Source organism: Drosophila erecta, unplaced genomic scaffold (assembly GCF_003286155.1).
Source record: "Drosophila erecta strain 14021-0224.00,06,07 unplaced genomic scaffold, DereRS2 tig00000000-arrow-pilon, whole genome shotgun sequence".
Classification (NCBI taxonomy): domain Eukaryota; kingdom Metazoa; phylum Arthropoda; class Insecta; order Diptera; family Drosophilidae; genus Drosophila; species Drosophila erecta.
This window is the reverse complement of record NW_020825194.1, coordinates 27,779,338-27,802,740: the sequence shown is the minus strand read 5'-3', so window position 1 is coordinate 27,802,740 and position 23,403 is coordinate 27,779,338. Positions and strand designations below refer to the sequence as shown.

Sequence of the window (23,403 nt, the reverse complement as noted above, 5' to 3'; positions counted from 1 at the left end):
CTACGTGCATATATCAACCAACACCTTTAAAAAAAGTAATTCTTTGAGTTGAGCATTGAATAGTTTGTATTTCGGAAATGCGATTAACAATATCATTCATAAACTACAATTCTTGACCATATTTACTTATAATTTTAGAACTTGCTATATACACTCGAGAACAGCTGTTCAAGCGCGATGTGTGCACGCTTTTAACATGTTTTAAAACTTAAAAATATTTGAGAACTAGGCGGTAACTTAGTGCAACGAGAGAAACATATCTGCCTATAGCCGGTGGTGGATTTATTTTATTCTCTTCATTCAATTGTTCTTAATTGAGTAGTTTGTGGTCCAATCTACTTGTGTTTACTTCAGCAAGTAGTCCATCTCTGACTTTGTGGTAGACATGTACTGATCCAGCTCCATGTCTAGATCCTCGCGTTTCACCTCGGGGCGCTGTGATTTGCCTATTAAAGAGAGACATTATTATAATCAGGAGTAGGAAGTAGGGACGAAAACATGCAAATTTTGAGTTTCAAGTGCCCAATCCCAGATCCAGTCCGGTTTGTCTCCTGGCCACTTGTCTCGCTTTTACCTGTAGGCTTACGACTACGACTGCGTCCCCGGCGAGCCTGTTGCTGGGGGCCCTTTTTGCCACCATTTGTCGCCTTGACCTTGGCGTTTTTGTCGTTTTTACCATTTCTGTTGTTGCCCTTGGCAGCGCCTGCACTGCGTCCACGTCGCTGACGGGAATTAGCCCGGCCCTGAGCAGTAGCGGTGATGGCAGCAGCAGCGACGACGGCAGCACGATTGCGCGAACGTGAGCGACGAGCAGAAGCAGAATTTTTACCTGCCCCACCACTAGAAGCAGCGTTTCTAACTGCAGATCTGTAATAATAATATATAATGAGTATTTTTCAAATTATAATTTTTTTATACTAATTTATGCACTTTATCTATGCAAAAAAATTATTATATTTACTAGGAACAAAAAAATTATGCCGTTGGGTTTTAAGCATTGTTCAGTTAAATTTTTACATATTATAAGGCGCACATTTCCCATATAATAGCACACTAAACATACCTTCGACGTGGTCGTCCTTGACGGCTGGCAAGTGAGGAGGAAACTCCCTTCATTTGGGAAATCTGAGAACTACGACGCTTCTCAACCCGTCCGCCTGCAACACCTCGAAGTTGGCTTGGTGTCCGGCGCTGTCGTGGGTTCTTGGCTTGGTTGTTTCCCTGGCCGGTTCGCACTCCAAGGCGATGCTTGACTGAAAGCCGCTGTTTTACTGGAACACGGCCCTGGGCGGAGCGATCGCGATTGCGGCTCTGGGAACGCCCAATGCTGCGTCCACGGCTTTGGGAACGTGCTCTGTCCACGCGCTCTGGTTGCGGGTGACGCGAACGGGATCGAGAGCGGGAACGTCCTACGAGACCTCCTCCTCGTGTGGTTTGCTGCTGCTGTCGCTGACGACGCTCAACGCGCTCGGCGGCACCGCCCACAGAAGGGCGGCGCTGTCCTAGCCGCTGCCGAAGTCCACCTCCGTTGGTGGCGGGGACAATGCGAATGCTGCTGCCGCTGCGGCGACCGCGAGCGGCGTTGCCGCTGGCCACTAGATCGGCACGCATCCTGAGCGATTAACGAAGAAGTACAGAGATGTTGCAGTGGATTGATAGTTGAGCGCTAGTATAGGCGAGATGCTTACGTTGCTACCCGGGTCACGTTGTTGGACCGTATGGGTTTCCCATTGGGCGCCAGTCGCAGCGACTTGACGCCGACGACGCGTGCTCCGCGTCCGCTGACGCCGGTGGTCCGTAAGCTTCTCTGTAAGGAGGCATAAGGTTGTGTGGAAGTTTTGGTGTCAGTACGCTGCTTCAGTGTTGGAGTTCAAGATCAAGGGATAGAGAAAGAGTCTGAGAATCTGTAGGGCTTTTGGGTACCACGCAGAAGGCGCACTTTTCTCGACAGCATAGTCCGACTCCTCTCTTCCGGGTAATCCAAGCCACTGCTGCCAGACATAAACCTGTCCAACGGATCAGGTCGGTTTCCGCTGTCTGATTGCAATATTCAGTTTTTGAAAACACGTACGCGCTTCAGTTTAAGGGCCGTCTGAACGGTGTGGCGCCGCTTGAATTCCTGCAACAGCCGAGAGTTGGCCGCGGAGACTCCTGGACTCCCGGCACCGCTGCCTACGATGCGCCGGCTCCTGCTCCTGGAGCGGCTGCGACCGCGTCCCTGTGGCGGCAACTTTGACTGCATTTGCGTGAAACGCTCGTTTAAGGAAATTCCAGTGTTCATGATTGCTCCAACTTTGCTTTTATAAATTGATCCTTAAAATTTCTGCTTTTGCTTTGTTCTGCTTTACTCTTGGACGGTCGAGTGGGTGTTTTTGCACTGAAGTCCGGGTTGCAACTGCAATTGTAAGGAAAAATGCAATGAGTTTTGTAGGCAGTCAGGTACACAAGGACGAAATGCTGCCCTACGGACAGGTAGTGCCAGCTGGCACCAATAAACGCTAAGCTCAAGCAGTTGTTTAAAATCCATCAATAAATCTGCAGCTGTTCACATCAGCTTGCAGGCGTATGAGGAAAATCCAGCCGTTGGCCCTATCCTTCTAGCACCCCCTAAATACAGCTGTGGTCATAGTTACAGCACTAACAAGGCACTAACACTGAATACTGAATATTTAAAAATTTATCATTTTAGAACATTGATCCATTTCACGTGCATACAAGGACTAATGGTTAGATGTGTAAAAAAGAGATGGCTTTAGTCGACTGTCGCGACTATAAGATACCCAGTAATCAGCCAATAGTGTAAGATGAAGGGAAGGAAAACCCTCATATTCGAACAACATTTTGTAGAAACTGACGGCTAATGTAAGCATATGTATTAACGTCAGAAAGTCTTCAGTGTTAAAGGCGACTGTGGGTGTTTTATAACAGTTTCAGTTCCAAAAATCTCGACGGTCGAGGCAGGTCAACTGGCCGGTGGTCCTGATAAAGGATATTTACGCTTTATTCTACCTGTTGCATACCTTTCAACGGTACACATGTAGAACACTTATTACTTTCGAGTATAATTAGAAGGCAAATAAAGTTTTGGGTAATTGTCTATATAAAATAAAAAACAAGTTCAGTGCGATTTATCCTGAATTTAGGGAAACAAATTAGTTAGGCAAACCAAACGATTAAGTGAAATGTCGATTAATGTGAATGACTTATATTCCTAATTACTGTGAAACAGTACAGCAGCCTATCAAGAAACCACCTTTGGTTCTATTTGTACGGCAGATGTGCTGTATTGATACACAAGTATATATGTGTGTACATCTATACATCTGTGTATATACATTTTAGGGTTGTATTCAAGCAGAGCACACTGTAATCTAATAATAGTTTCTTTGCCAGCATGAAATTTTCGTGATTATTAAATCGTCAAAAACTGGGCCGTAGTTGCATATATAATGTTTCATGTGCACTTAAATTACGTAAACAACGAAAATTGTGTTAATACTTACATTTCTGACGACTTTTGCGTCGCTGCTTCGCTTGTACCTTCGCTTGGCCTAAAAATAGGTGCGGGAAATATTTAAGTTTTTTCCCCCGACGGAAATTGGTTTCACTCGTTATTGGCTCCTTTATTAAGCTGGTTCACCCTTAACTATCCTTTTTTCAGTGGTTGGTTCCGATTAGATATGTATTTCAAAACGAAATTAAATTTTTTCCTCGCTGACAAAGAAATCAGGCATTGAGTGATTGTTCTCCACTGCGTTGCCGTAGGTTTCTAAAAATACCGAATGCGCATCGGATTAGGGGTAGTAAAATAATTCATTTTTTCCGCTTACGGATCAAATAGGCAGTTTCCACAGATCTGCATCACTAATACTAATAATAAATTACAATTAAAAATTATCAAATATTTCGTCTGAATTGAACAATTTTTTTAATTCATGTAATTCATATATAAGAAAAAGACATTACCATTCGCTCGGTATGGAGGTACTAAGTTCCGCACCATAAAGTAGTCGTTGAAATTCGTTAGTACTCAGATTTGCTTAACTTAGTCTGGTACTAGAGATTTTCTTTTTAATGAGTAAAATATTATTGGTTGCCACTTTTAAAGAATTCTAATCTTCAACAACTGGAAAATTTTTGAGAATACCCTTAGCACACACCAAATAGAATATACTGAAAATCAGTATTTTTCGAAGAAAATTCGCAATCTGTTGAGCCTGCAGCCCTAGCGGTCGCAGAAGTAGGGTTGTCGCCGGTCATCAACAATCCAAATGAACTCCTACGGTTTGTAGACAATATTAAAAACTGTATTTAACTGCCTTCCCACAAGAAATCACCAACACAAAGGGAGCGACAACCCAACGCCTGCGCCCAGAAAACTGGCCGTCTGTTTTTCCGAGTTTTCTTTTAACCCAGAACTTGCGTTTTCTCTGTGCAGTCCCTGCCGCGCCATACAATTTATTTCATTAGCAGCGCATATTATTTTTACTTTACTTGTGTGTTTTGTTTACCGCGACCTTTCGTTTCCAATTTGATGGTGCACCAGAACACACAGCTCAGAACATCCACATAGCACACTGAAAGAAACCAAGAACCCAACCCGACACCGAAACTGAATAGACGCAAGTATCGACCCAACGAGACCCTTTCCAAAACCAAAGCTCAGTTCAAAATGGCCAAAATGTACGGAAAGGGTAAGAGTAAGTACACGCCAATCCACACTCACTTTCGCATTGTAACCTAACACCTACTGACACCACTTGGCATGCCGAATCCTCAGAGATCTACCGAAAGTGGTGCTGATTCCACCGGGACTAATGCTTTCCCAATCTATTCCGTAGCTGCTATCGAGTCAGAGGAGCTGCAGAAGCGACGCTGGCAAATCGAGCTGGAGTTTGTGCAGTGCCTGTCCAATCCCAACTATCTGAACTGTAAGAATAATATTAGTTCGATCGGCATATCACTAATTCACCATCGCCTGCAAAAGTATCATCTAGAACCTCCAAGAACAAATCTTGGCCATGTCAATTTCCTTTTTGAAATCGAATTTTTGATCATAGTTTTATAATTTGGAGTACACCAGTTTTTCTACAATATGCATATAGTTTAGTATAAACCAGTTTTTTAACAATATAAAATTTATATTCAAATTCGGACAACTAATCGATAAAAACAATTGATACCCCTTCTGGCAGTCCTTGCACAGCGTGGATTTTTCAAAGACCAGTCGTTCATCAACTACCTTAAGTATCTGCAGTACTGGAAGGAGCCGGACTATGCGAAATACCTCATGTACCCAATGTGCCTCTACTTCCTCGATCTGCTGCAGTACGAGCACTTCCGCCGGGAGATCGTCAATTCGCAGTGTTGCAAGTTCATAGACGACCAGGCCATTCTGCAGTGGCAGCACTACACTCGCAAGCGCATCAAACTTATCGAAAACGTGACGGCCGCCCAGCAGCAACAACAGCAGCTGCAGCAGCAACAGCAGCAGACGAACGGCGTGGAGGCATCCCCGGGAGGCGAATCAGCAGCACCTACACCCAACGTGAACGGGACAGCTTCCACGACGGATGGGCAACAGACGTCTTCTGCACTACAGCCTGTTCAGGCACAGCCGGGAAATCCCCAGCAGCAGCAAATCAATGGCCTGGCAACGGGGACCAACATAAAAATAGAGTTAAACTAGCGCTGGCAACTAAAAGTTTACCAATAAAATAGTCTAAGAACCTGGAACAAGAACCATTGCATTCCATTTACTGTCTTCATTCCGGATGAGAAACAGCAGCAGTTGTACCCCTGCATTGCATAAATATAAAAGTTTTAATTTGTACCTATTTAAGCAGAACTAAAATTCTAAAATAATTTAGTTTTACTTTGTTTTTTAGAAAATCTTGAAAACATCATTGTATTGGATCGGTTAAAGTGTCGCCTCCTTTTGTTGTTGGTTTTGGTTGCAGACTTGAAACAAATTGCATTAATCCATATGTTGGTGAATTCACAGACCCACAAGATACGGCTTCTGAACAGCAGGAGGAAACCGTTGCGCTGAAAGGCCACTTCTACGGTGTCTATTTGCTATGCAGTCAGAGCCTGGATCCTCGTTTCCGAGGAAAGTGCTACGTGGGATTCACCGTGAACCCGAAACGGCGGATACGCCAACACAATCTTGGTTGTGACTTCGGCGGCGCCAGGAAAACCAGCCGCAGAGGGCCCTGGCTGATGGTAATGATCGTGCACGGATTTCCCAATAATACAGTGGCCCTACAGTTTGAATGGGCCTGGCAACAGCCCTCGCTTTCCACCAGGCTTAAAATGTACCCTGAATTAAAACGAAAGCTGCCCAGGGAGACGTTCTTTGACTACAACTTTAGGATCCTCAGTCATATGCTGGGAGTTGGCCCTTGGAATAGATTACCACTCTCCGTTCGCTGGCTAGAAACGGATTACGAAAGACCATTCAACATGCCACTTCCTAACCACATGGATATTGTGAGTGGGAAGGTTTCCATTAGCGCCTCGCAACGTAAGAGAACTGATGATGCAGAAGTTCCTCCACCTGTGGCGTGGGCTTCCGAGTGTCACCTTTGTATGCAGCAAATCGAGCAACCGGAGAGATCCCGCCTAGGATGCACAAATCAAATGTGTCGGCTAACGTGCCATATGATGTGCCTGGCCAATTACCTTCTGGGCGACGAGCCAGGTCACTACATCCCAGTTGGAGGACAGTGTCCGCTCTGTGAGAACCGCCTCAGCTGGGCAGCCCTTCTGCAGCGTAAACGTCTTCTGTTGGGCGTGCCTAAGGAACTGCGGGATTATGATGAGGATCTGATCGAAGATATTGATGTGGACAGTAACATTGAAGATACCCCGTAGGTCTGCGATTAGTTATAGACCGAAATGTGTTTTATTCAGAATGCTATATATTGCATAAGCTAAAACGTTTGTTAAAGTATCTGGGGAAGCACCGATTTAATGCTCTCTTAGAAGTAAACATTTTGACTAAATTCTAAACAAATATTCCCCATTTACAATACTGAGTATCATTTTAAAAATTTCGATATTTTTTCACAGATTGTTTAGACCACTTATCAAGTCACTACTAGTTAGAGGAAAATAAAAATAACCATTTTAGAAATAGAGAAATTTAATTTATATTTATCAGATTTTTATTCTCTATTATTAATTATAAAAAGTATATTAAAATAAATTATTAGGTTTGTTTCTTGATTCGTCAGGTGCCTGTTGCATATACATTCAGTAAATTGATAGAAAATGTATTACATTGATAAAGTCAGAGGTCCAGGTGGGACACTTGTGCCTTAATACTTTTTAAAACGTTTCTGTAGTCTTGTAAAAGTTTAGTCATTTTCCGCTTTTCCTGCAAATAATACTCCATAGACATTTGTACATACTCTTGGCCCTTGAAGTTAAATACAGACACTTCAGAAGTATCAATATGGTCCGGTTCTACTCTAACTCGTTCTGCAATCGGATTTGATTCCGATTTCACAGCTTTCTTTAGAGCAATGGCAATAGATTCCTTCGGGCGCTTAGCCGGTGGAATATCACGGACTATGTCAACTAGAAATAAAGTTAAATAAATACGCATTTGAAGACGCAAGCCGAAGTGTATGTATAGTACTTACGATCTTTCCGAAGAGTTGTGGAAATTGAGGTTGTGTCCACATTGTTGATGCTAAGCTCATCGTCGCTCAGATTTATGTAGTAGCTCTCATGCGACGTGGAAGCTACTTGTTGTGGCTCCTCCTCCGGCTTGGGACTGTTTTCCTTATACGGATACGGCACCGCCTCGCCCACGAGAAGCGTTCGGTTCTTCGAGGAGGATATGAACTTGCGGTCAAAGTGAAGGGAGCACATAAAAAGCTGGCTTTGGGGAATCTTTGGATGCACTTGACCGTTTTCGTGCCAGATTCTCGCCCTTTCCGGTTGCTTGGGAAAGGCAAACAGGGTTCTTCCTTTGGTCAACGCGTTTTCGTGGCCAACATAGTAATATTCGCAATCCTTGTACGCGCAAGACCTCGTCGTCATTTTGAATAGTATAATATTATTATATGAATTAAATAAACAGTACAATTCGAGTACGATGTCTTTGTTATCGATAACATATCGAGGCAAATGGATAGGGATGAAAGGCTCATTTCTCGAACTTATTATTTATTTTATACACGTTTCCACTTATTTGCATTTGCTATATTATTCTTTGGTGTTTTAGTTTTGGACACGTACAACAAATTTCATAAGGTATTTCTTCATTTTCACCTAGGCTCAGTACTCAAGCGAACAGAAACTGGCCCAAAAATAACATACTATGTTCAGCTATATATTTTTTGGCGGCCAAAAATGGACATTGTAAACATGGACATTGGAAATAAAAAAAATTGAAACTAATATAACTATGTATATAGTATGTGCTGTTGCTGTAGAATTAGTTATGAATGATCAAAACATTTTCAGATTTGAGTTAATGTAAACAAAACGCGACTGTCTATCGCTAGAAATACACCAAATTATATATTTCTTGGACGGTATATACATAGTACTGTCCAAAGACTTCGAAAAAATCGCCCACACTTTTTAAAAATTTAAAAGTTTTTTTTTTCATTTTATTTTTTTCCCACCAATTTCTACCGATATTCCAGAAAATGTTTAAATTTCTCGTGCGCACTTCCACTAACTGAGTATTTGATAGTCGGGAAAGTCAACTATAGCATTCACTCTTTTTTTTTGCAAATTTTAATTCTATAGCACATATCCGACACATAGCCGAACTTTATTTTGCATTTTCCTTCTTTCTATATTTGAAAAACGTACTCTTCGATTAAGTATTTAACTCCAAAATCCAATCAATCTGGCAGGTCTGCCGAGAAACGGGAAAAATTCACTCTTTGCGTTCTCTATTTTACGTTGTTTTTGTCTTCGGTCCACGGTGATTATCTGTAGCTATGTTTGTTCGCGCCACGAAGGGAAAAGACACCATGACCATATCGGATCTTGAACTTGACAGCAGCAAGAGCATCGACCTGACAAACAGGAGGAAAGAGAAAGCGGGTTCCGTCGCCTGCGAGGGATTAATCACCACGTACCATGAATACTGCAGGAACACCTCCATACATGGAGTCCAATATCTCGGCGAGTGGGAGCGACCATTCCGCGAGCGAATTTTTTGGCTGTTCGTGTTCCTGATCTCGATCTACGGCTGCTCCACGCTGATTCAAAGTGCCTACACCAAGTGGACCGAAACGGTGAGTGCCTAGTAAATCCTACGTACCATCAGCAGAAGCTTTCTAGCACAATAGAGTTCAAAGTACAGATCCTTCAAACTAACCATGCTGCAATATAGTATCCCCCTCAATGGTCATGTTTTAACGTAAAGTAAATTAAAGAGAATCAAATTTATTTCTGCATAGATTATATTTAATTCTAAATACACAGAAACTACAGCGCTTTCTGCATTACAACGTGCTAATATTAAGTGAATTTTTAAAGCCTGTGATCGTTAGCTTCGCGGAAAAATCGACCCCCGTCTGGAACATCCCGTTCCCGGCGGTCACCGTTTGCTCGGAGACTAAAAGGGTGTTAAAGCAAAAAGGTTTGTTATTCAGGAAGACTCCAGTTGTAAAGACTTTGAAAATAAAAATGTAATCTTTACTTGACAGGAAAGGAGACCACCTATGCTGATCTCTATAGCCAGTTTAGCGAGGATATGCGAGCTTCGCGCGTGTTTAGGCCCGAAAACGTTAGTGCCGTTGAGATGGAGGAGTTCCGCACCCTGCTGCACGTATGCAACACCCAGATCATTGAGGAGGACATTCCTTTGATAGCCGGCGACGACTTGGACTACTTCGATGTTCTGCAGAGGATGCTGCCGCAGTTTGATCGGTATTTCTTTTATTGCCGCTGGCTAAGTCGCTTCGGCGAGTGCGAGACCTTTTTTCGGAAGACTCTTACGGAGGAGGGCATCTGCTACACCTTTAATGGGCTGAGGGCCACAGAGATATACCGAGACGACACCTATCAGTACCAACACAGCGGGGAACGCCTGGAAATGGAAAATATTAGCTCGCAGCACACGCCCTGGACTCTGGAAACGGGTTATGCGCTTGACAGCAATGTGGAGACCTTTCCGGCGCGGGTTTTGAGTGCCGGGGCGCGATCTGGCATTTTCCTGGTCCTTCAAAGCTTTAAGCAGGAGGTGGACTACGCCTGCCGAGGACCTGTGCAGGGATTTAAGGTGGGAAAAGATGAAACCGTAGCTAGGTTGCATTTTATTAATTAAAGGTGAACACAAATGTAATAGTTGCTTAAATATGTGCCCTGCTCAATGTACAGGTACTGCTCCATGCCCCCGATGACGTTCCGCAGGTTTCCAAACAGTTTGTGCGCATTCCTATGGGCAAGGAGGTGCTGATCGCAGTGAAGCCCAACATGATCACCATGTCGTCGGGCATAGCAGAGTACCATCCCATTCGGAGGCAGTGCTTCCTCAGCCACGAACGGTCGTTGCGCTTTTTTAAGGTGTACACCGAATCGAATTGCCAACTGGAGTGCTTGGCCAACTTCACGCTGACCAAGTGCGGATGTGTTAAGTTCTCGATGCCAAGGACCATGGACATGCCCGTATGCGGAGAGGACAAGATTACCTGCTACGATAGGGCGGAAAGGGAGTTGTTAGTCAGGGAATTCAAAAGGGTAAGAGCGCTGAACGCCGCCCGAGAGAATTCGCGGGGCGTGGAATCCGCCTGTAATTGCATGCCGGCATGCACATCCCTCGTCTACAATACGGAGATTTCCCAGGCCAACTTCGATTTGGAAGAAATGCTAGTGGCTGACGGAGACACTGAGTTCCTGAAGGAGTATCCCGGTTCCCAGATGTCTCGTTTGTCCATTTACTTCAAGCAGAGTCAGTTCATCACTTCGAAACGGTCGGAGCTTTACGGAATGACCGAGTTTCTGGCGAATTGTGGTGGCATTTTCGGTTTGTTTATGGGGTTCTCTATCTTAAGTCTGGTGGAGATGATCTACCACTTCACGTTGCGGCTCTTTACCAATCTGAAGCGTCTGGTTAAAGGATAACCCCTTACCACTAAATTTTAAATGCAAATAATTAGTATTGTACAGAACAATTGTTATTTGAACTAGTTATTTTCAATCGAAAAATCCGGTAGTTTATTATTTTAGGTTTACATATTTATACTAATGTAATGTGTACAAATCTAGCAAAAATTGGTTCTATATATACAATATACAAATATAAAACGTAGCTGACATAAGAAAAAGAACGAAATCAGTCATAAGAACGATGATCAGACAAGAACGATGTCATAATATTGGTTGAAATTTGGTTCAACTACTAGATAACTCCGACTTGGTTGACTTGGATCAACAATCCCAATCTATTCCTAGTCTTCCGTAAGGACAGACATGATCTGATTGATTTGATCTCTTCAAAAGACGGCGATTTTGGATATTGGTTTTGTAGATTCAGCCGAGAATCTGTATTTATATTTGCTAGTCGATTTTGCTTAACCACATTACGAATGCGTTCAATGTGTTGATCAAGTTACTTGTTTTAATTTAAGTTTAGTTTAGTTTGTTAACAGTTCAATTTATCTAGCGGAATTTACTATTTCAACATTGAGTTTCTTAATAACCTACCGTGTTTGAACATTAGATGGGGGTCCATACTTTCGAATGCTTGTCTTGAAACGAATTATAATTATCTTTTAGTAACTCCAAGGTGCGATGTTCTAATAAGCTTCCGTAGTACACATAATGATCGAATGAAACTAAAGACAACATTACTGGAGTAATTCCTCAAAACACGGCATTGATAAAGTTGCCTTCTTTCGTGGAATGATTTTAGGATTCTTTTTTCCTTATACTTAAATATAACTTATCATGTCGAGATCCGTAACCCCCGGGAAGCAACTTCTGGACTTTCTCAAGTTAGTTCTCTTGGCCCTTTGGTTTTTACCATTTTCATAAATGATATTGTTCTTATATACGATTTGCTAAACGAGCTCAAAAGCTATATACGGCTGATTTTCGACAAAACCGGTAACTGGTGCACTCGGGAAAATCTGCCAATAAATTTGGAGATGTACATGTATGCCTTGTTGTTCGTTATGTGAAATCCTTCTTTCTACCTTGCAACTAGTCAACCTCTTTCCTTGTTGGATGAGATTTTGGATCTTGAAATCCTCTTTGATACAATTTCCACTTGACACTTTATTCTGCCGTGGGCGTATGCAATGAAAAAAACCATTCAGTTTAAGGATCCGTCCGTACTCCTGTTTATTTGTGTACAGTGCATTTGCCCGTTCTAGAATGAAATACGCTTCGATTATTTAAAGTCCCATTGCCACATTAATAGCAGCCAGCGGATCCCCACCCGTCACCAGTGTTTTTTAACGAATCGTCATAAAAAACGAATTTAAGTAATATTTTTAATTGTTTATTTTGACTGAAATAAGAGTACAAAACTGTGAAAGAAACAGTTAGAAATTAGGATACTAAATGTGTAGGTAAATCCCGTTCGCTTCTGCTTGTCAATTACTGCGAAAAATAAAACTCAAAATTTTAACACACTTTATTAATACAAAGAATTTTATACTGACATATTAATAACAAAAAAGAAGCTATTGTTTAAATAAATAAATTCAAAAATTTTCACATCATTGAACTGCCGTCGTTTGAACGTGTTTTTGATAGTGTTTATTGAGAAAAAAAATGTTTCCGTGCGTATTAACGTCGAGAATCCAAGAACTATAAAAGTTGAGATTAAGCATGCAGATTCCAGAGACACAGACGCAGCGCAAAATTGTTGAACCATGTTGTCACGCCCACAAGCCGCTAAAATCTGCCACCCTCACACTTTTGCAAAAAGTTGTTATATATTTTCAGTTCGATTTTGGTCTTTTTATCGATTTTCCAAAAAACTGTTGGCCACGCCAACTCTAACGCCCACAAGCCCCCCAAACAACCACACCCACAGTTTTGAAAAAAGTGTTAAAATAGTTTCCTTTTCCAATTGTCTTTCAAATATCTAGAGGTATGCCAAACACCTTTTTGCCACGCCAACAAACCGCCCAATACTGCCAAGCCAATTTGAAGAAATGTGTTGAAAATGTTTAATTTTATTATTGTTTATATTTCTATCAATATGTTAAAAAAAATAGTTGGGCACGCCTACTGAAACGCCACAAGTGCCCATAGCCCCGACGGCCACACTTTTAAAATTTTTTTTATTTATTTTAATTTTATTATTTTTTGCAAATTTTTATCGATATGCCAGAAAAGTTGTTAAGCTTTCTTGTTCGTACTCCCACTAGCTGAGTAAGGGGTATCTGATAGTCGAGGAACTCGCTAGTGATGCCCGATAGCTGGCGCGTTTGTAAAATCGGAACGCTAAACGGCATCACTAGTGAGGGCGGTCGCTTGCGCGCCAAAAGCAGTCGCTTGTTATCGATAACGGGGGAACAGTGTTGCCTTGGCGCTTTAGCGTGACTGTGTCTTGAAAATTCCGTAAATAACAGAATAAAATAAAGTTGGATTTGTCGCACAGCAGATGATTCACCACCCACCAGAGACCAGGCAATCTACGGTACAACAACCTCGAAGAGCGACCAAGAGTGCAGTGCGTGAATTTGTGACCCTTGGCAACCCAGCCCGTTGTTCCGTTCTGCTCTTTCTTAGGCGGCCGCCGTCGCGTGAAGAGTGAAGTGAAAATCGTGGTTTCCACGAGGTCTCGTATTTCGATTCATTTGAACAGACAGGATAAGATGGCAGCCGATCAGGCCCAGTTCCAGCAGCTCCTGGTGTCCCTCTTGTCCACGGACAACGATGTGCGCCAGCAGGCGGAGGTGAGTCCCAATATTCTCGTTTACGGCGTGGCAGGGGATCTCGAAGAGCTCATTCCCGTCGCCTCGAATTGTCGATGCGCAATTCGCGATTTGTGGGTTGCAGATGAGCATGAAATATACGGCGGACTGGCGGAGCAGCTGCCATCTATAAGATCTTCTCCCGGCACATGCACATTGTACATACGTACGTAGGTGTACGAATCCAACAGCCGAAATTTCAGGCCAATCAGATTCATCGCTCAAAACGTGTTTTCGCCCTACGCTTTGCCCCGACATTCGCATGTGTGCGAGGGAGTGAGCGATGGATGACAGACGGTGCGAAGCAGGCAAACAAAGCAAAATGGAAGCGAATTGTGCAATTTGCATGGCCGCCACATGATTTTTCATTGGAATTCGCTGTAGGGAATTCGAAGCACCGAGTGCCGCCGCAAACGGAAACAAAGAGCAGGTGCGAAATCCATGACACACGCTCCCAGAAATGCAATCTGTCAGTTGATAAGGCTCTCGAATTTCGATGTCTCGCTCAGGCGCCACATGGCACCGCCACGCCCACGCCACACCATACACTAAACCCCACCAATACTGCTGACCTTGGGCAGCATGGTACCGCTCCCACCTAAAGCTGGGTTGCCAAAAATAGCTATTTGGTTCCCATGCCGGCTACATTTATATTTGAAGTATTTAATGCAAATGATTTTATATGTGCGTTTAATATTTTCACCTGAAAGACCGAAATAAATGAGATGCGGCTTCAATTTGAATGTTACAAGTTTTAGACTTTGTTAATTTTGTCAAGGTGGTATTTTATTTGCATATACACAATTATATTTCAGTTACTATTTATACATGGAAATAAAAATGGATATTTTTTGACAAACAGTACATATATTACATACAATACAATACAATACAAATTACAACAACTAATGTTTAATTAATGTTCAATAATAATGTTTAATTTATTAATCTAATTCCTAATTTCTAATTCCAGGACGCATACAACAACCTTGCAAGAGAACTGAAGGTGACGCATCTCCTGAGCAACATCCAAAATGGCCAGCAGTCGGAGGAGGCTCGACAGATGGCTGCCGTGTTGCTGCGGCGCCTGTTTACCACCGAGTTCATGGAGTTCTATAAAGGAGTAGGCCTTTAAAAAGATACCCAGTCAGAACATCTTTCTGATATTACCTTATTCTCAGATTCAACCTGAATCCCAGAACCAATTGCTTCAGCAGATCCTAATGGCCGTGCGGCAGGAGGTGACACCGCAGCTGCGTCGCAAGATTTGCGAGGTAGTTGCCGAGGTGGCTAGGAATCTGATCGACGAAGACTGCAACAACCTGTGGCCCGACATCTTGCAGTTTCTCTTCCAGTGCGCCAACTCGCCTACGCCCCAGCTGCAGGAATCGGCACTGCGGATTTTTTCCAGTGTGCCTTCGATATTTGGAAACCAGGAAGCTCAGTACATTGATCTAATCAAGCAGATGTTGGCCAAGAGCATGGACGCTGGATCCGATCCGGAGGTCCGAGTACAGGCCGTGCGAGCCGTCGGAGCCTTCATCCTCTACCACGACAAGGAAAACGAGACGGCCATCTACAAGCACTTTGCGGACATGCTGCCCCGCATGATCCACATTACTGGAGAGACTATCGAGGCCCAGGATGACCAGAGTCTGCTGAAGCTCCTAATTGAGATGACCGAGAACTGCCCGAAGTTCCTGCGTCCCCAGCTGGAGTTCATTTTTGAGGTCTGCATGAAGGTTTTCAGCTCACAGGACTTTGAGGACAGCTGGCGTCACCTGGTCCTTGAGGTTATGGTGTCGCTGGCCGAGAACGCCCCGGCTATGGTACGCAAGCGAGCGGACAAGTACATCGTGGCTCTGATCCCGCTGGTTCTGCATATGATGACGGATTTGGATGAGGACGAAAATTGGTCCACCGCCGATGTGGTCGATGATGACGATCACAGCGACAACAACGTGATCGCCGAGTCTTCGCTGGATCGTCTCGCCTGTGGTTTGGGAGGAAAGGTTGTGCTACCGCACGTAATGAACGCTCTACCGGCTATGTTGGGTCATGCCGATTGGAAACATCGCTTCGCAGCCCTCATGGCCATCTCGGCCATAGGTGAGGGTTGTCACAAGCAGATGGAAGCCATCCTCGATGAGGTTATGACCGGAGTCCTGAACTTCCTGAGGGATCCTCATCCTCGCGTTCGTTACGCCGCTTGCAACGCCATTGGCCAAATGTCCACCGACTTTGCACCGATTTTCGAGAAGAAGTTCCACAGCCAGGTGAGTCTTGATTCAATAAGGCCAAATATCCTTTCAAACTAAGATTTTCGTGTTTAAATTTTTGTGGAAATGGTAAAGAAGCAGTTTTTTTTTACTTTCGTATTGGCTTTAACTGAAATTAATGGTTTTCAAAAAGTTACATCTAAACAACTTTAGATTTTGATGATCTACTCCCAATATTTTTGTATTATTTGAATGCTTAACAATTTTCTCTTGTTTCTCCAGGTGATTCCCGGTCTCTTGTCTCTCTTGGATGACGTTGAAAATCCCCGAGTGCAAGCACACGCTGGTGCCGCTCTGGTGAACTTCAGCGAGGACTGCCCGAAGAATATATTGACACGCTATCTGGACGGGATCATGGCCAAGTTGGAGACTATTCTGAACTCGAAGTTCAAGGAGCTGGTGGAGAAAGGAAACAAGCTGGTTTTGGAGCAGGTAGTGACCACAATTGCATCGGTTGCAGATACCTGCGAAGCAGAATTTGTGGCCTACTACGATCGCCTTATGCCATGCCTGAAGTTCATCATCCAGAATGCAAACTCCGATGATCTTCGCATGCTTCGCGGCAAGACCATTGAGTGCGTGAGCTTGATAGGATTGGCGGTGGGCCGGGAGAAGTTCATTGGCGATGCCGGAGAGATCATGGATATGCTGCTGGTTAATCACACCGAAGGAGGTGAGCTAGCTGATGATGATCCGCAGACCTCATATCTGATCACTGCCTGGGCACGTATGTGCAAAATCCTTGGCAAGCAATTTGAGCAATATCTGCCCGTCGTTATGGGACCCGTGATGCGAACGGCCACCATGAAGCCTGAAGTGGCGATGATGGACAACGACGAGGTGGAGGACATCGAGGGTGATGTGGACTGGTCCTTCATAAATCTTGGCGAGCAGCAGAACTTCGCCATCCGCACTGCTGGCATGGACGACAAGGCTTCGGCTTGTGAGATGCTGGTTTGTTATGCTAGGGAGCTAAAGGAAGGATTTGCCGAATACGCTGAGGACGTGGTGCGTCAAATGCTGCCCATGCTTAAGTTTTACTTCCACGACGGTGTCCGCACAGCTGCTGCTGAGTCCCTGCCTTACCTTCTCGACTGCGCAAAGATTAAGGGTCCGCAGTATCTGGAGGGCATGTGGCTGTTCATTTGCCCGGAGCTACTCAAGGTAATCATCACGGAGCCGGAGCCAGAAGTGCAGTCGGAACTACTAAATTCGCTGGCCAAATGCATTGAGACCTTGGGACCTAATTGCCTTAATGAGGATGCAATGAAACAGGTGCTGGAGATTATTACCAAGTATGTGATGGAGCATTTCGAGCGTGCTGATAAGCGTTTGGCGGCTCGAAACGAAGAGGACTACGACGACGGTGTGGAGGAGGAGCTGGCCGAGCAGGACGATACAGATGTTTACATCCTTTCTAAAATCGTTGACATCACCCACGCCCTTTTCAAGACCAACAAGGCTCAGTTCTTACCCGCCTTTGAACAGGTGGCACCGCACTTTGTCAAACTTCTGGAGCCCAGCCGACCAGTTGCTGATCGCCAGTGGGGCCTATGCGTGTTCGATGATCTTATCGGTGAGTTTCAATTCAATAGAACCGATACCTTCAAAATATTTTTTATAACATGCTTCCTTTATATACATCAGTTGTGCCATCAATAAACTAACCACTCCTTACTCATTTTACCTTCAGAATTTTGCGGTCCAGCTTGTGCCCCATACCAGCAAATCTTTACTCCAGCCCTGTTACAGTACGTGTGCGATAAATACCCAGAAGTGCGCCAGGCGGCTGCCTACGGATGCGGCGTGCTCGGCCAGTTTGCTGGTGAGCAGTTTGCGGTCACATGCGCCCAGGTCATTCCACTGCTGGTGCAGGTCATCAACGATCCCATAGCCCGTGATATCGAGAACATCAATGCGACAGAGAATGCAATCTCGGCGTTTTCTAAGATCCTGAAATACAACAAGTCGGCGCTGACCAACGTGGACGAGCTGATCGCGGCTTGGTTCTCTTGGCTGCCGGTGTCTGAGGATACGGAAGAAGCAGTCCACATATATGGCTACCTATGCGATTTGATTGAAGGCAACCATCCGGTAATTCTTGGGGTCCATAACTGCAATCTGCCACGCATTGTCTCCATCATCGCTGAAGCCTTTTGCACCAAGGTGATAGAGGCGCAGAGCGGCACCGGCACACGTATGCTCACCATCGTCAAGCAGGTGGAATCGAATCCGGAGGTAATGGCCGCTTGTGCCAGCACCTTGAGTCCAGAACAGCAGCAGGCTCTGCAGGATGCCTACCGAGAGCTGGCGAACATCGCTCCCGCCTAAGGAATTGCAATCCCAATCCTCTCCAGACCCAATTCAGTCCAGGCGAACTTGCCCAGGAGGGAAGGATGGCTGCTTCAGCTACTCGTTATCATTATTTATCATCTGACCTAAATCGTCGTAGGAAATGCATTATGAAGTATATGTTCAGCACATAGATTCACGCATCATACATTTATGTGTACCATAGAGTTATCCGCGTATATAATTCTATACATATTGTGATTTTAATCAAAACTCTTCTCCCGAAGACAAAAGTCTGCCTCGTTAGAATTTGACATGTTGTATGGATGAGATACAAATGCCATCCCAATCACACACAAATTCCAATAGAATATTTTCGTTACTCAATTTTGCATATGTTTAATGCATATGTGTGTATATACGGCCCGAACGGCCGCCTCTCCCTGCAAGAAACGGGATGTAAACGTTGTCCGAATCAAACGAAATATAATTTTGTGCATTCAAACCAGGATCGACAAATATATTCAAAGGAATAACATTTATTGTATTTTAAACATGATAAAAACGAAATAAATAACACGTAAATCGATATTTTAATTTCCTTGCGCTTGTGTTTGACAATTGCTTTCGCGCGTGCTTAGACATCGCTGCGAGCATATGTGTATAATTGTGTGAGCTTGTTTTACTTGTTTTTTTTTATTAACCAGAGAAATAGGGGGAAGCCACAGCATCTCAATAACATAAAATTTGATTCCCAGAAGACTAGTTTTAACAGTCGTGGTGGCAACTCTGGCAAAACAGCATAGAAGCCCGTGAACGTGCAGAGGCCTCCTAAGCAGCTGTTCGGATTCGCAATAGTAAGCGAATCAGAAAGATGGAAAAACTAGAAACATTCCACAGCTCGAAGAGAAAACACGCGTTCTAACATGTTATTTACGAATTTAAGTGATATTTGGTAAACACGAATCTTAATTTAAAGACAACCGAGCGTTCGATTAAAAAGGGCAGAAACCAACGAGGAAATTGCAAAAGTGAGCGGTCCATTGCTTTGTTTTTAGATCACTAGATGACTTTCTGGGCAAAGTGCAGATAAATCGCTTCAGCTGCCGCAGCGAATCAGACCAAATCCCAAAGACGAGTGCAACAGGTAGACGGGCCGCAGAAGGGCGGAAGCAATTTCGTCGGCCACAATTAAATTTAGAGCATTTCATTTTGTGACAAAACAAGATGAAAAAGCATCTCTTGCCCAATTTGGTGACGCATATTGGCCACCCTTTTAGTTGGTCTCGGTTGCCCGCCACGTCTGGATGATTCTCTGCCAGCAAGTGCGTTTTCAATATTTAAATAGTCCAGTTATTCGAAAGCAGATTGTGCTATGTGTTTGTTAAATTATACGAGTATCAATAAAGTGGTAATAGGCACTAACAAAAACACAGAACTATGCTAAAGGAAAAACATGAAAATAAAGACAGCAGGATATTCAAAATTCATAGAAGATTTAAACCTAATAACATAATAGAAGATTTAAGATTAAACCAATAAACATTAGCTATTATAGATTTGCTTAAGTTATTTTATAGTCCTTAGCTCTAAAGTTATGTGGGCTTTGGTTTTTTGCTTTAAACTCCAGGCAGTAATTTTTGTGCTGTTTCTTAGATATTCAAGGCCGTGATGGCGGAGGAGGAAAGCGAATTCCTGGCAGCCTATGCTAGCATCAAAACAGCCTACAAAGCGGCCATGACGCAGGTGGACCTGGCCGTATGTCACGAGGAGCAGGAATCCCTAGGCCAAGCCATTGAGGCCTACGCTCTGGCCCTGCGTATGATAGAGGACACCTTCGGAATTCCAGTAGGTCTTCCCAAAGAGATCGACACAGTGCAGACGGAGTGGAACGATGCCTGTGCGCTTATCCAAAAGCTCAAGAGCGCCGAAACGGAATTGAGATACCGTCTTAAGATTCTGCGATCCCAGAACCAGTCCATTGATGATACAGCCATGGAGGCCAAAGAGGAAAGTCGAACTACGGTGGATACAAGCAGACCATTGCTAGCGGAAAACCCCTACACGCATTATGACATAGCCAATTCCAGTGGAACACCAAAAACCTACAGGGAGCTGGCTGCCGGGTTGCGGGAGCTCTTAGCTGTACAGGACTCGAATGTCTTGCTGGATGAGCTCTTCCGTGCACAGGTCAAAATATATCGGATTGAAGCCAGTGGAACTGTTACCTCCATGAGCTGTTCGTCCACTATGTCATTGGTAATGTGTACCGTGGGTGGCAAATGGAAGTACCTCAGTGGAATGTACTACATACAGTGCTCCGTGCCAAATGAAGGAGCTGCAGGGATTTGGCTCTACCCCCTGGTTCCCTCTATTACACACTGCTACCAAACAGAGTACGGAGCCTTTATTTTTTCGGATATGGAGTGCCAGCAGCCGGGAAATGCGTTTGGCTTGATCCTAACGAAGGAGGGCCTGACATCGAACTCGGAGATGGAACTAGAGGACCTTCAGCAGTTCTTCCTTGACTTATTGGAGGCCGTACTCGCTGGCACGGTGGAGCAGCTGAAATCTCCGACCTCCCAACGTGCTGGCCTCGCTTCAGATACCGTTTCCGGATCAGAACAGGTGTCTAGACACATTGTGAGTGCGGCTGATTTCATTGCTAGTAATCTGGTAAAGGGAGCCGAGAAGACAGGAGGCTTGATGCTTAGGAGTACTCCGTATCTGATTTCCAAGATGACGCCAGCTTCGGTGGATACTCAGGTGCCCAGCTCCGTCCAAACTTCAGGTGTGAAATGTGCAAATATGAAAATAATATTTTTTATTTAGGGAGCATGCAGGTAAATACTTGTAAATACAGACAGAAGCACTGGAAAACGCATTTTTTTTGTATGCATATTGCATTGGAAAAAAAGTGACGGAAAGTATAAAACTTTTTGTTTCAAAATACGTTAATTTAAATGTAGCTTCCGAATCAATATGTACATTGGACGATGTTCCTAATTATAATATTACAACTTTTGTGGGTTGAAGGTGCGATCGTCACTACATTTCCGCCTCTCTAAGGGGTATTTGTGTTTGATAATCATAGTAACGCAACATTACCGAAATGGTTTGGAAACATCTAGTAAATACTTAATCCGTAAAACACAAAAGAATGATTTCATTGTACACCCAACTTACATATTGTTGTATTTTCATATTCAAAAGTTTTGTGTTTCTATTTTGCACCTTATCTATGAATAATAAGTGTCCTAGTTTAAGTTCTACCCTTATGTTTTTATAGTTGAAGTGGCCCAAAAAGTAACGCACGTCGCAGCCGGAATGACAGGATGGATAGCTGGAAAGGTTGGCACTGCCTCAATGACTGTCGGTCGCTACCTGGCTCCTCACATTCAGGAGCAAGGCTCTAAATTGCTGCAGAAGGGATTTGGCTACGGCAGCAGCGAGGCTAATAGCACCATGGAGGGCGCCATGACCATCGCGGCAGGAGCCGTGGAAGGTGTCAGCACCGTATTCGATGGCCTCGAGACTTCAGCCAAGATTCTGGGTTCCAGCCTTAGTGAAAACTCCGTCAAGATAATCGAACACAAGTGGGTTGAATTTTTTAATTATACCCGTACTCGTAGAGTAAGAGGATAAACTAGATTTTATAATAGTTATACCCGTTACTCGTAGAATAAAAGGGTATACTAGATTCGTTGAAAAGTATGTAACAGGCAGAAGAGGTGATTCTGACCATCTAAGGAATATATATTTCTTAATCAGGATCAGCAGCCGTGTCGATCTGGCCATGTCCGATTGCCAGGCAGTCACAACATTTGGAAACCAACTTGCGCTGCGTCTAAGTCTCTGGAAGCTGCAGGCTTAGTTTCAACATTCCAGCTTTTGTAGTTCCTGACATCGAGGCGTTCATACGAACAGACCTGATCCTGATCAAGAATATACATATATAAATTACATGTTACATACTTTTCAACGAATCTAGTATACCCTTTTATTCGACGAGTAACGGGTATAACTATTAACAATTTTGTAACAGATTTTATTACGAAATTTTGTCCGAATTTAAAGAAATCACTTAGGCTGACAGTTTTCTTAATTTGAAATTATCAGCGATTTCTAAGACTTGTTCACGACTTGCTTACGAGTTACTCGTATTAAATGCACAATTTCTAAGGTATGATCGATGTGCATATCTGTTATCAAATTATCAAGGATCAGAAAATATTACTCTACCTACCTAATGCGCCTAATCCTTTCATAAATGTTTAAAATGTCAAGGAAAAGTAAATGGAGTTGGTATTTATTTGATCAGTTAGTAACAAATTTGTAATGTTACTACATCCGAGAGCTAGACCTACAGAAATATCAGTATATAATGCAAAATTTTCTATATTTCATATATTTACATAAATGGATGTCTGCAATTTCAGATATGGTCAGCAGACGGGAAATCTGGCTAGTGGCACCTTTGATACGGTGGGCAACGTTTTCGTGGTCAGTCAGAACGTGAACTACATTACCCCGAAGGGCATTGCCAAGAAAATGGTCAAACGAACCGGTGAAGCCGTGGTCAGCGATTACAAACGGGACCTACGAAAATCGGAATCTCATTTTATTAATGCCGGAGCTCTCTATCCGGATCTGCGGGCTTTGAAAGAATAGCGTGCATACCAAAGGAACTAACCATATGTATAATATAATCGTTGATATTATAGCATTACTATGATATTATACTATAGCTTTTTTTTATATAATAGCCATGTCCTAGAGAGAATTTTAAAAATTTGAGCTGGCGGTCTAAAAAATTGAATAATCAATAAAAAATATATTTCTATCTTCCGAACCACAGAAGGCAAATTGAAGGCTTACTTGACGAAATACCGCAGATTACCAAATTACCAAAGAAAAAAATGTAAAAA

General features: G+C 43.5%; 7 protein-coding genes across 14 annotated transcripts; 5 read left to right on the top strand and 2 right to left on the bottom strand.

Annotated features, from left to right (window-relative positions):
• Positions 1-39: 39 nt before the first annotated feature.
• Positions 40-3,784, bottom strand: LOC6552288 (serine/arginine repetitive matrix protein 2). 2 transcript variants are annotated; one of them, XM_001978807.3, is made up of 6 exons: positions 3,504-3,784; positions 2,072-2,395; positions 1,689-1,807; positions 1,064-1,612; positions 575-867; positions 40-446 (listed from the first exon to the last, which is right to left on the bottom strand). In XM_001978807.3, exons 2-6 carry the CDS (start codon positions 2,279-2,281, stop codon positions 346-348), a joined length of 1,272 nt encoding a protein of 423 aa, XP_001978843.1. In that variant the 5' UTR covers positions 2,282-2,395; positions 3,504-3,784; the 3' UTR covers positions 40-345. The 2 variants fall into 2 exon arrangements, with proteins under 2 accessions (XP_001978843.1, XP_026832344.1); XM_026976543.1 differs by having other exon boundaries at positions 403-867.
• Positions 3,785-4,203: 419 nt separating this feature from the next.
• Positions 4,204-5,742, top strand: LOC6552289 (mediator of RNA polymerase II transcription subunit 31). Of its 4 annotated transcripts, XM_015154053.2 has the most exons (4): positions 4,204-4,284; positions 4,547-4,700; positions 4,842-4,931; positions 5,196-5,742. In XM_015154053.2, exons 2-4 carry the CDS (start codon positions 4,673-4,675, stop codon positions 5,687-5,689), a joined length of 612 nt encoding a protein of 203 aa, XP_015009539.1. In that variant the 5' UTR covers positions 4,204-4,284; positions 4,547-4,672; the 3' UTR covers positions 5,690-5,742. The 4 variants fall into 4 exon arrangements, with proteins under 4 accessions (XP_015009539.1, XP_015009538.1, XP_026832376.1 ...); XM_015154052.2 differs by lacking the exon at positions 4,547-4,700 and having other exon boundaries at positions 4,207-4,284; XM_026976575.1 differs by having other exon boundaries at positions 4,239-4,694.
• Positions 4,214-7,130, top strand: LOC6552290 (structure-specific endonuclease subunit SLX1 homolog). The gene is made up of 2 exons (XM_001978809.3): positions 4,214-4,284; positions 6,005-7,130. The coding sequence occupies exons 1-2, from the start codon at positions 4,272-4,274 to the stop codon at positions 6,874-6,876; spliced, it is 885 nt and encodes a 294-aa protein (XP_001978845.2). The 5' UTR covers positions 4,214-4,271; the 3' UTR covers positions 6,877-7,130.
• Positions 7,131-7,235: 105 nt separating this feature from the next.
• Positions 7,236-8,154, bottom strand: LOC6552291. The gene is made up of 2 exons (XM_001978810.3): positions 7,650-8,154; positions 7,236-7,584 (listed from the first exon to the last, which is right to left on the bottom strand). The coding sequence occupies exons 1-2, from the start codon at positions 8,050-8,052 to the stop codon at positions 7,295-7,297; spliced, it is 693 nt and encodes a 230-aa protein (XP_001978846.1). The 5' UTR covers positions 8,053-8,154; the 3' UTR covers positions 7,236-7,294.
• Positions 8,155-8,698: 544 nt separating this feature from the next.
• On the top strand, positions 8,699-11,167 carry LOC6551912 (pickpocket protein 28). Of its 2 annotated transcripts, none has more exons than XM_001978811.3 (4): positions 8,699-9,266; positions 9,511-9,613; positions 9,681-10,255; positions 10,354-11,167. In XM_001978811.3, the coding sequence occupies exons 1-4, from the start codon at positions 8,967-8,969 to the stop codon at positions 11,095-11,097; spliced, it is 1,722 nt and encodes a 573-aa protein (XP_001978847.2). In that variant the 5' UTR covers positions 8,699-8,966; the 3' UTR covers positions 11,098-11,167. The 2 variants fall into 2 exon arrangements, with proteins under 2 accessions (XP_001978847.2, XP_026837386.1); XM_026981585.1 differs by having other exon boundaries at positions 9,681-10,273.
• A 2,283-nt stretch (positions 11,168-13,450) lies between these two features.
• On the top strand, positions 13,451-19,013 carry LOC6551913 (importin-5). Its single transcript, XM_001978812.3, has 5 exons — positions 13,451-13,886; positions 14,878-15,027; positions 15,086-16,180; positions 16,406-17,759; positions 17,877-19,013. The coding sequence occupies exons 1-5, from the start codon at positions 13,806-13,808 to the stop codon at positions 18,512-18,514; spliced, it is 3,318 nt and encodes a 1,105-aa protein (XP_001978848.1). The 5' UTR covers positions 13,451-13,805; the 3' UTR covers positions 18,515-19,013.
• A 261-nt stretch (positions 19,014-19,274) lies between these two features.
• LOC6551914 (protein spartin) lies at positions 19,275-23,272 on the top strand. Of its 3 annotated transcripts, none has more exons than XM_001978813.2 (4): positions 19,275-19,506; positions 20,132-21,266; positions 21,765-22,071; positions 22,915-23,272. In XM_001978813.2, exons 2-4 carry the CDS (start codon positions 20,147-20,149, stop codon positions 23,144-23,146), a joined length of 1,659 nt encoding a protein of 552 aa, XP_001978849.1. In that variant the 5' UTR covers positions 19,275-19,506; positions 20,132-20,146; the 3' UTR covers positions 23,147-23,272. The 3 variants fall into 3 exon arrangements, with proteins under 3 accessions (XP_001978849.1, XP_026832096.1, XP_026832101.1); XM_026976295.1 differs by lacking the exon at positions 19,275-19,506 and adding an exon at positions 19,725-19,800; XM_026976300.1 differs by lacking the exons at positions 19,275-19,506; positions 21,765-22,071; positions 22,915-23,272 and adding an exon at positions 19,871-19,886 and having other exon boundaries at positions 20,132-21,506.
• Positions 23,273-23,403: the final 131 nt, after the last annotated feature.

Excerpts from the sequence above, each read along its gene's own strand:
- LOC6552288 (XM_026976543.1), bottom strand. The coding sequence starts at position 2,281 with ATGAACACTGGAATTTCCTTAAACGAGCGTTTCACGCAAATGCAGTCA. Across the intron at positions 1,808-2,071 it reads CGGCCCTTAAACTGAAGCGC|AGAAGCTTACGGACCACCGG; the intron begins GTACGTGTTTTC and ends GCCTCCTTACAG. Across the intron at positions 1,613-1,688 it reads AACGTGACCCGGGTAGCAAC|GATGCGTGCCGATCTAGTGG; the intron begins GTAAGCATCTCG and ends TTAATCGCTCAG.
- LOC6552289 (XM_015154053.2), top strand. The coding sequence starts at position 4,673 with ATGGCCAAAATGTACGGAAAGGGTAAGA. Across the intron at positions 4,701-4,841 it reads AATGTACGGAAAGGGTAAGA|CTGCTATCGAGTCAGAGGAG; the intron begins GTAAGTACACGC and ends TCTATTCCGTAG. Across the intron at positions 4,932-5,195 it reads CAATCCCAACTATCTGAACT|TCCTTGCACAGCGTGGATTT; the intron begins GTAAGAATAATA and ends CCCTTCTGGCAG.
- LOC6552291 (XM_001978810.3), bottom strand. The coding sequence starts at position 8,052 with ATGACGACGAGGTCTTGCGCGTACAAGGATTGCGAATATTACTATGTT. Across the intron at positions 7,585-7,649 it reads CACAACTCTTCGGAAAGATC|TTGACATAGTCCGTGATATT; the intron begins GTAAGTACTATA and ends CTTTATTTCTAG.
- LOC6551912 (XM_026981585.1), top strand. The coding sequence starts at position 8,967 with ATGTTTGTTCGCGCCACGAAGGGAAAAGACACCATGACCATATCGGAT. Across the intron at positions 9,267-9,510 it reads ACACCAAGTGGACCGAAACG|CCTGTGATCGTTAGCTTCGC; the intron begins GTGAGTGCCTAG and ends GAATTTTTAAAG. Across the intron at positions 10,274-10,353 it reads AGGTGGGAAAAGATGAAACC|GTACTGCTCCATGCCCCCGA; the intron begins GTAGCTAGGTTG and ends CTCAATGTACAG.
- LOC6551913 (XM_001978812.3), top strand. The coding sequence starts at position 13,806 with ATGGCAGCCGATCAGGCCCAGTTCCAGCAGCTCCTGGTGTCCCTCTTG. Across the intron at positions 13,887-14,877 it reads ATGTGCGCCAGCAGGCGGAG|GACGCATACAACAACCTTGC; the intron begins GTGAGTCCCAAT and ends TTCTAATTCCAG. Across the intron at positions 15,028-15,085 it reads TCATGGAGTTCTATAAAGGA|ATTCAACCTGAATCCCAGAA; the intron begins GTAGGCCTTTAA and ends CCTTATTCTCAG.
- LOC6551914 (XM_026976295.1), top strand. Across the intron at positions 21,267-21,764 it reads CAGCTCCGTCCAAACTTCAG|TTGAAGTGGCCCAAAAAGTA; the intron begins GTGTGAAATGTG and ends ATGTTTTTATAG. Across the intron at positions 22,072-22,914 it reads GTCAAGATAATCGAACACAA|ATATGGTCAGCAGACGGGAA; the intron begins GTGGGTTGAATT and ends CTGCAATTTCAG.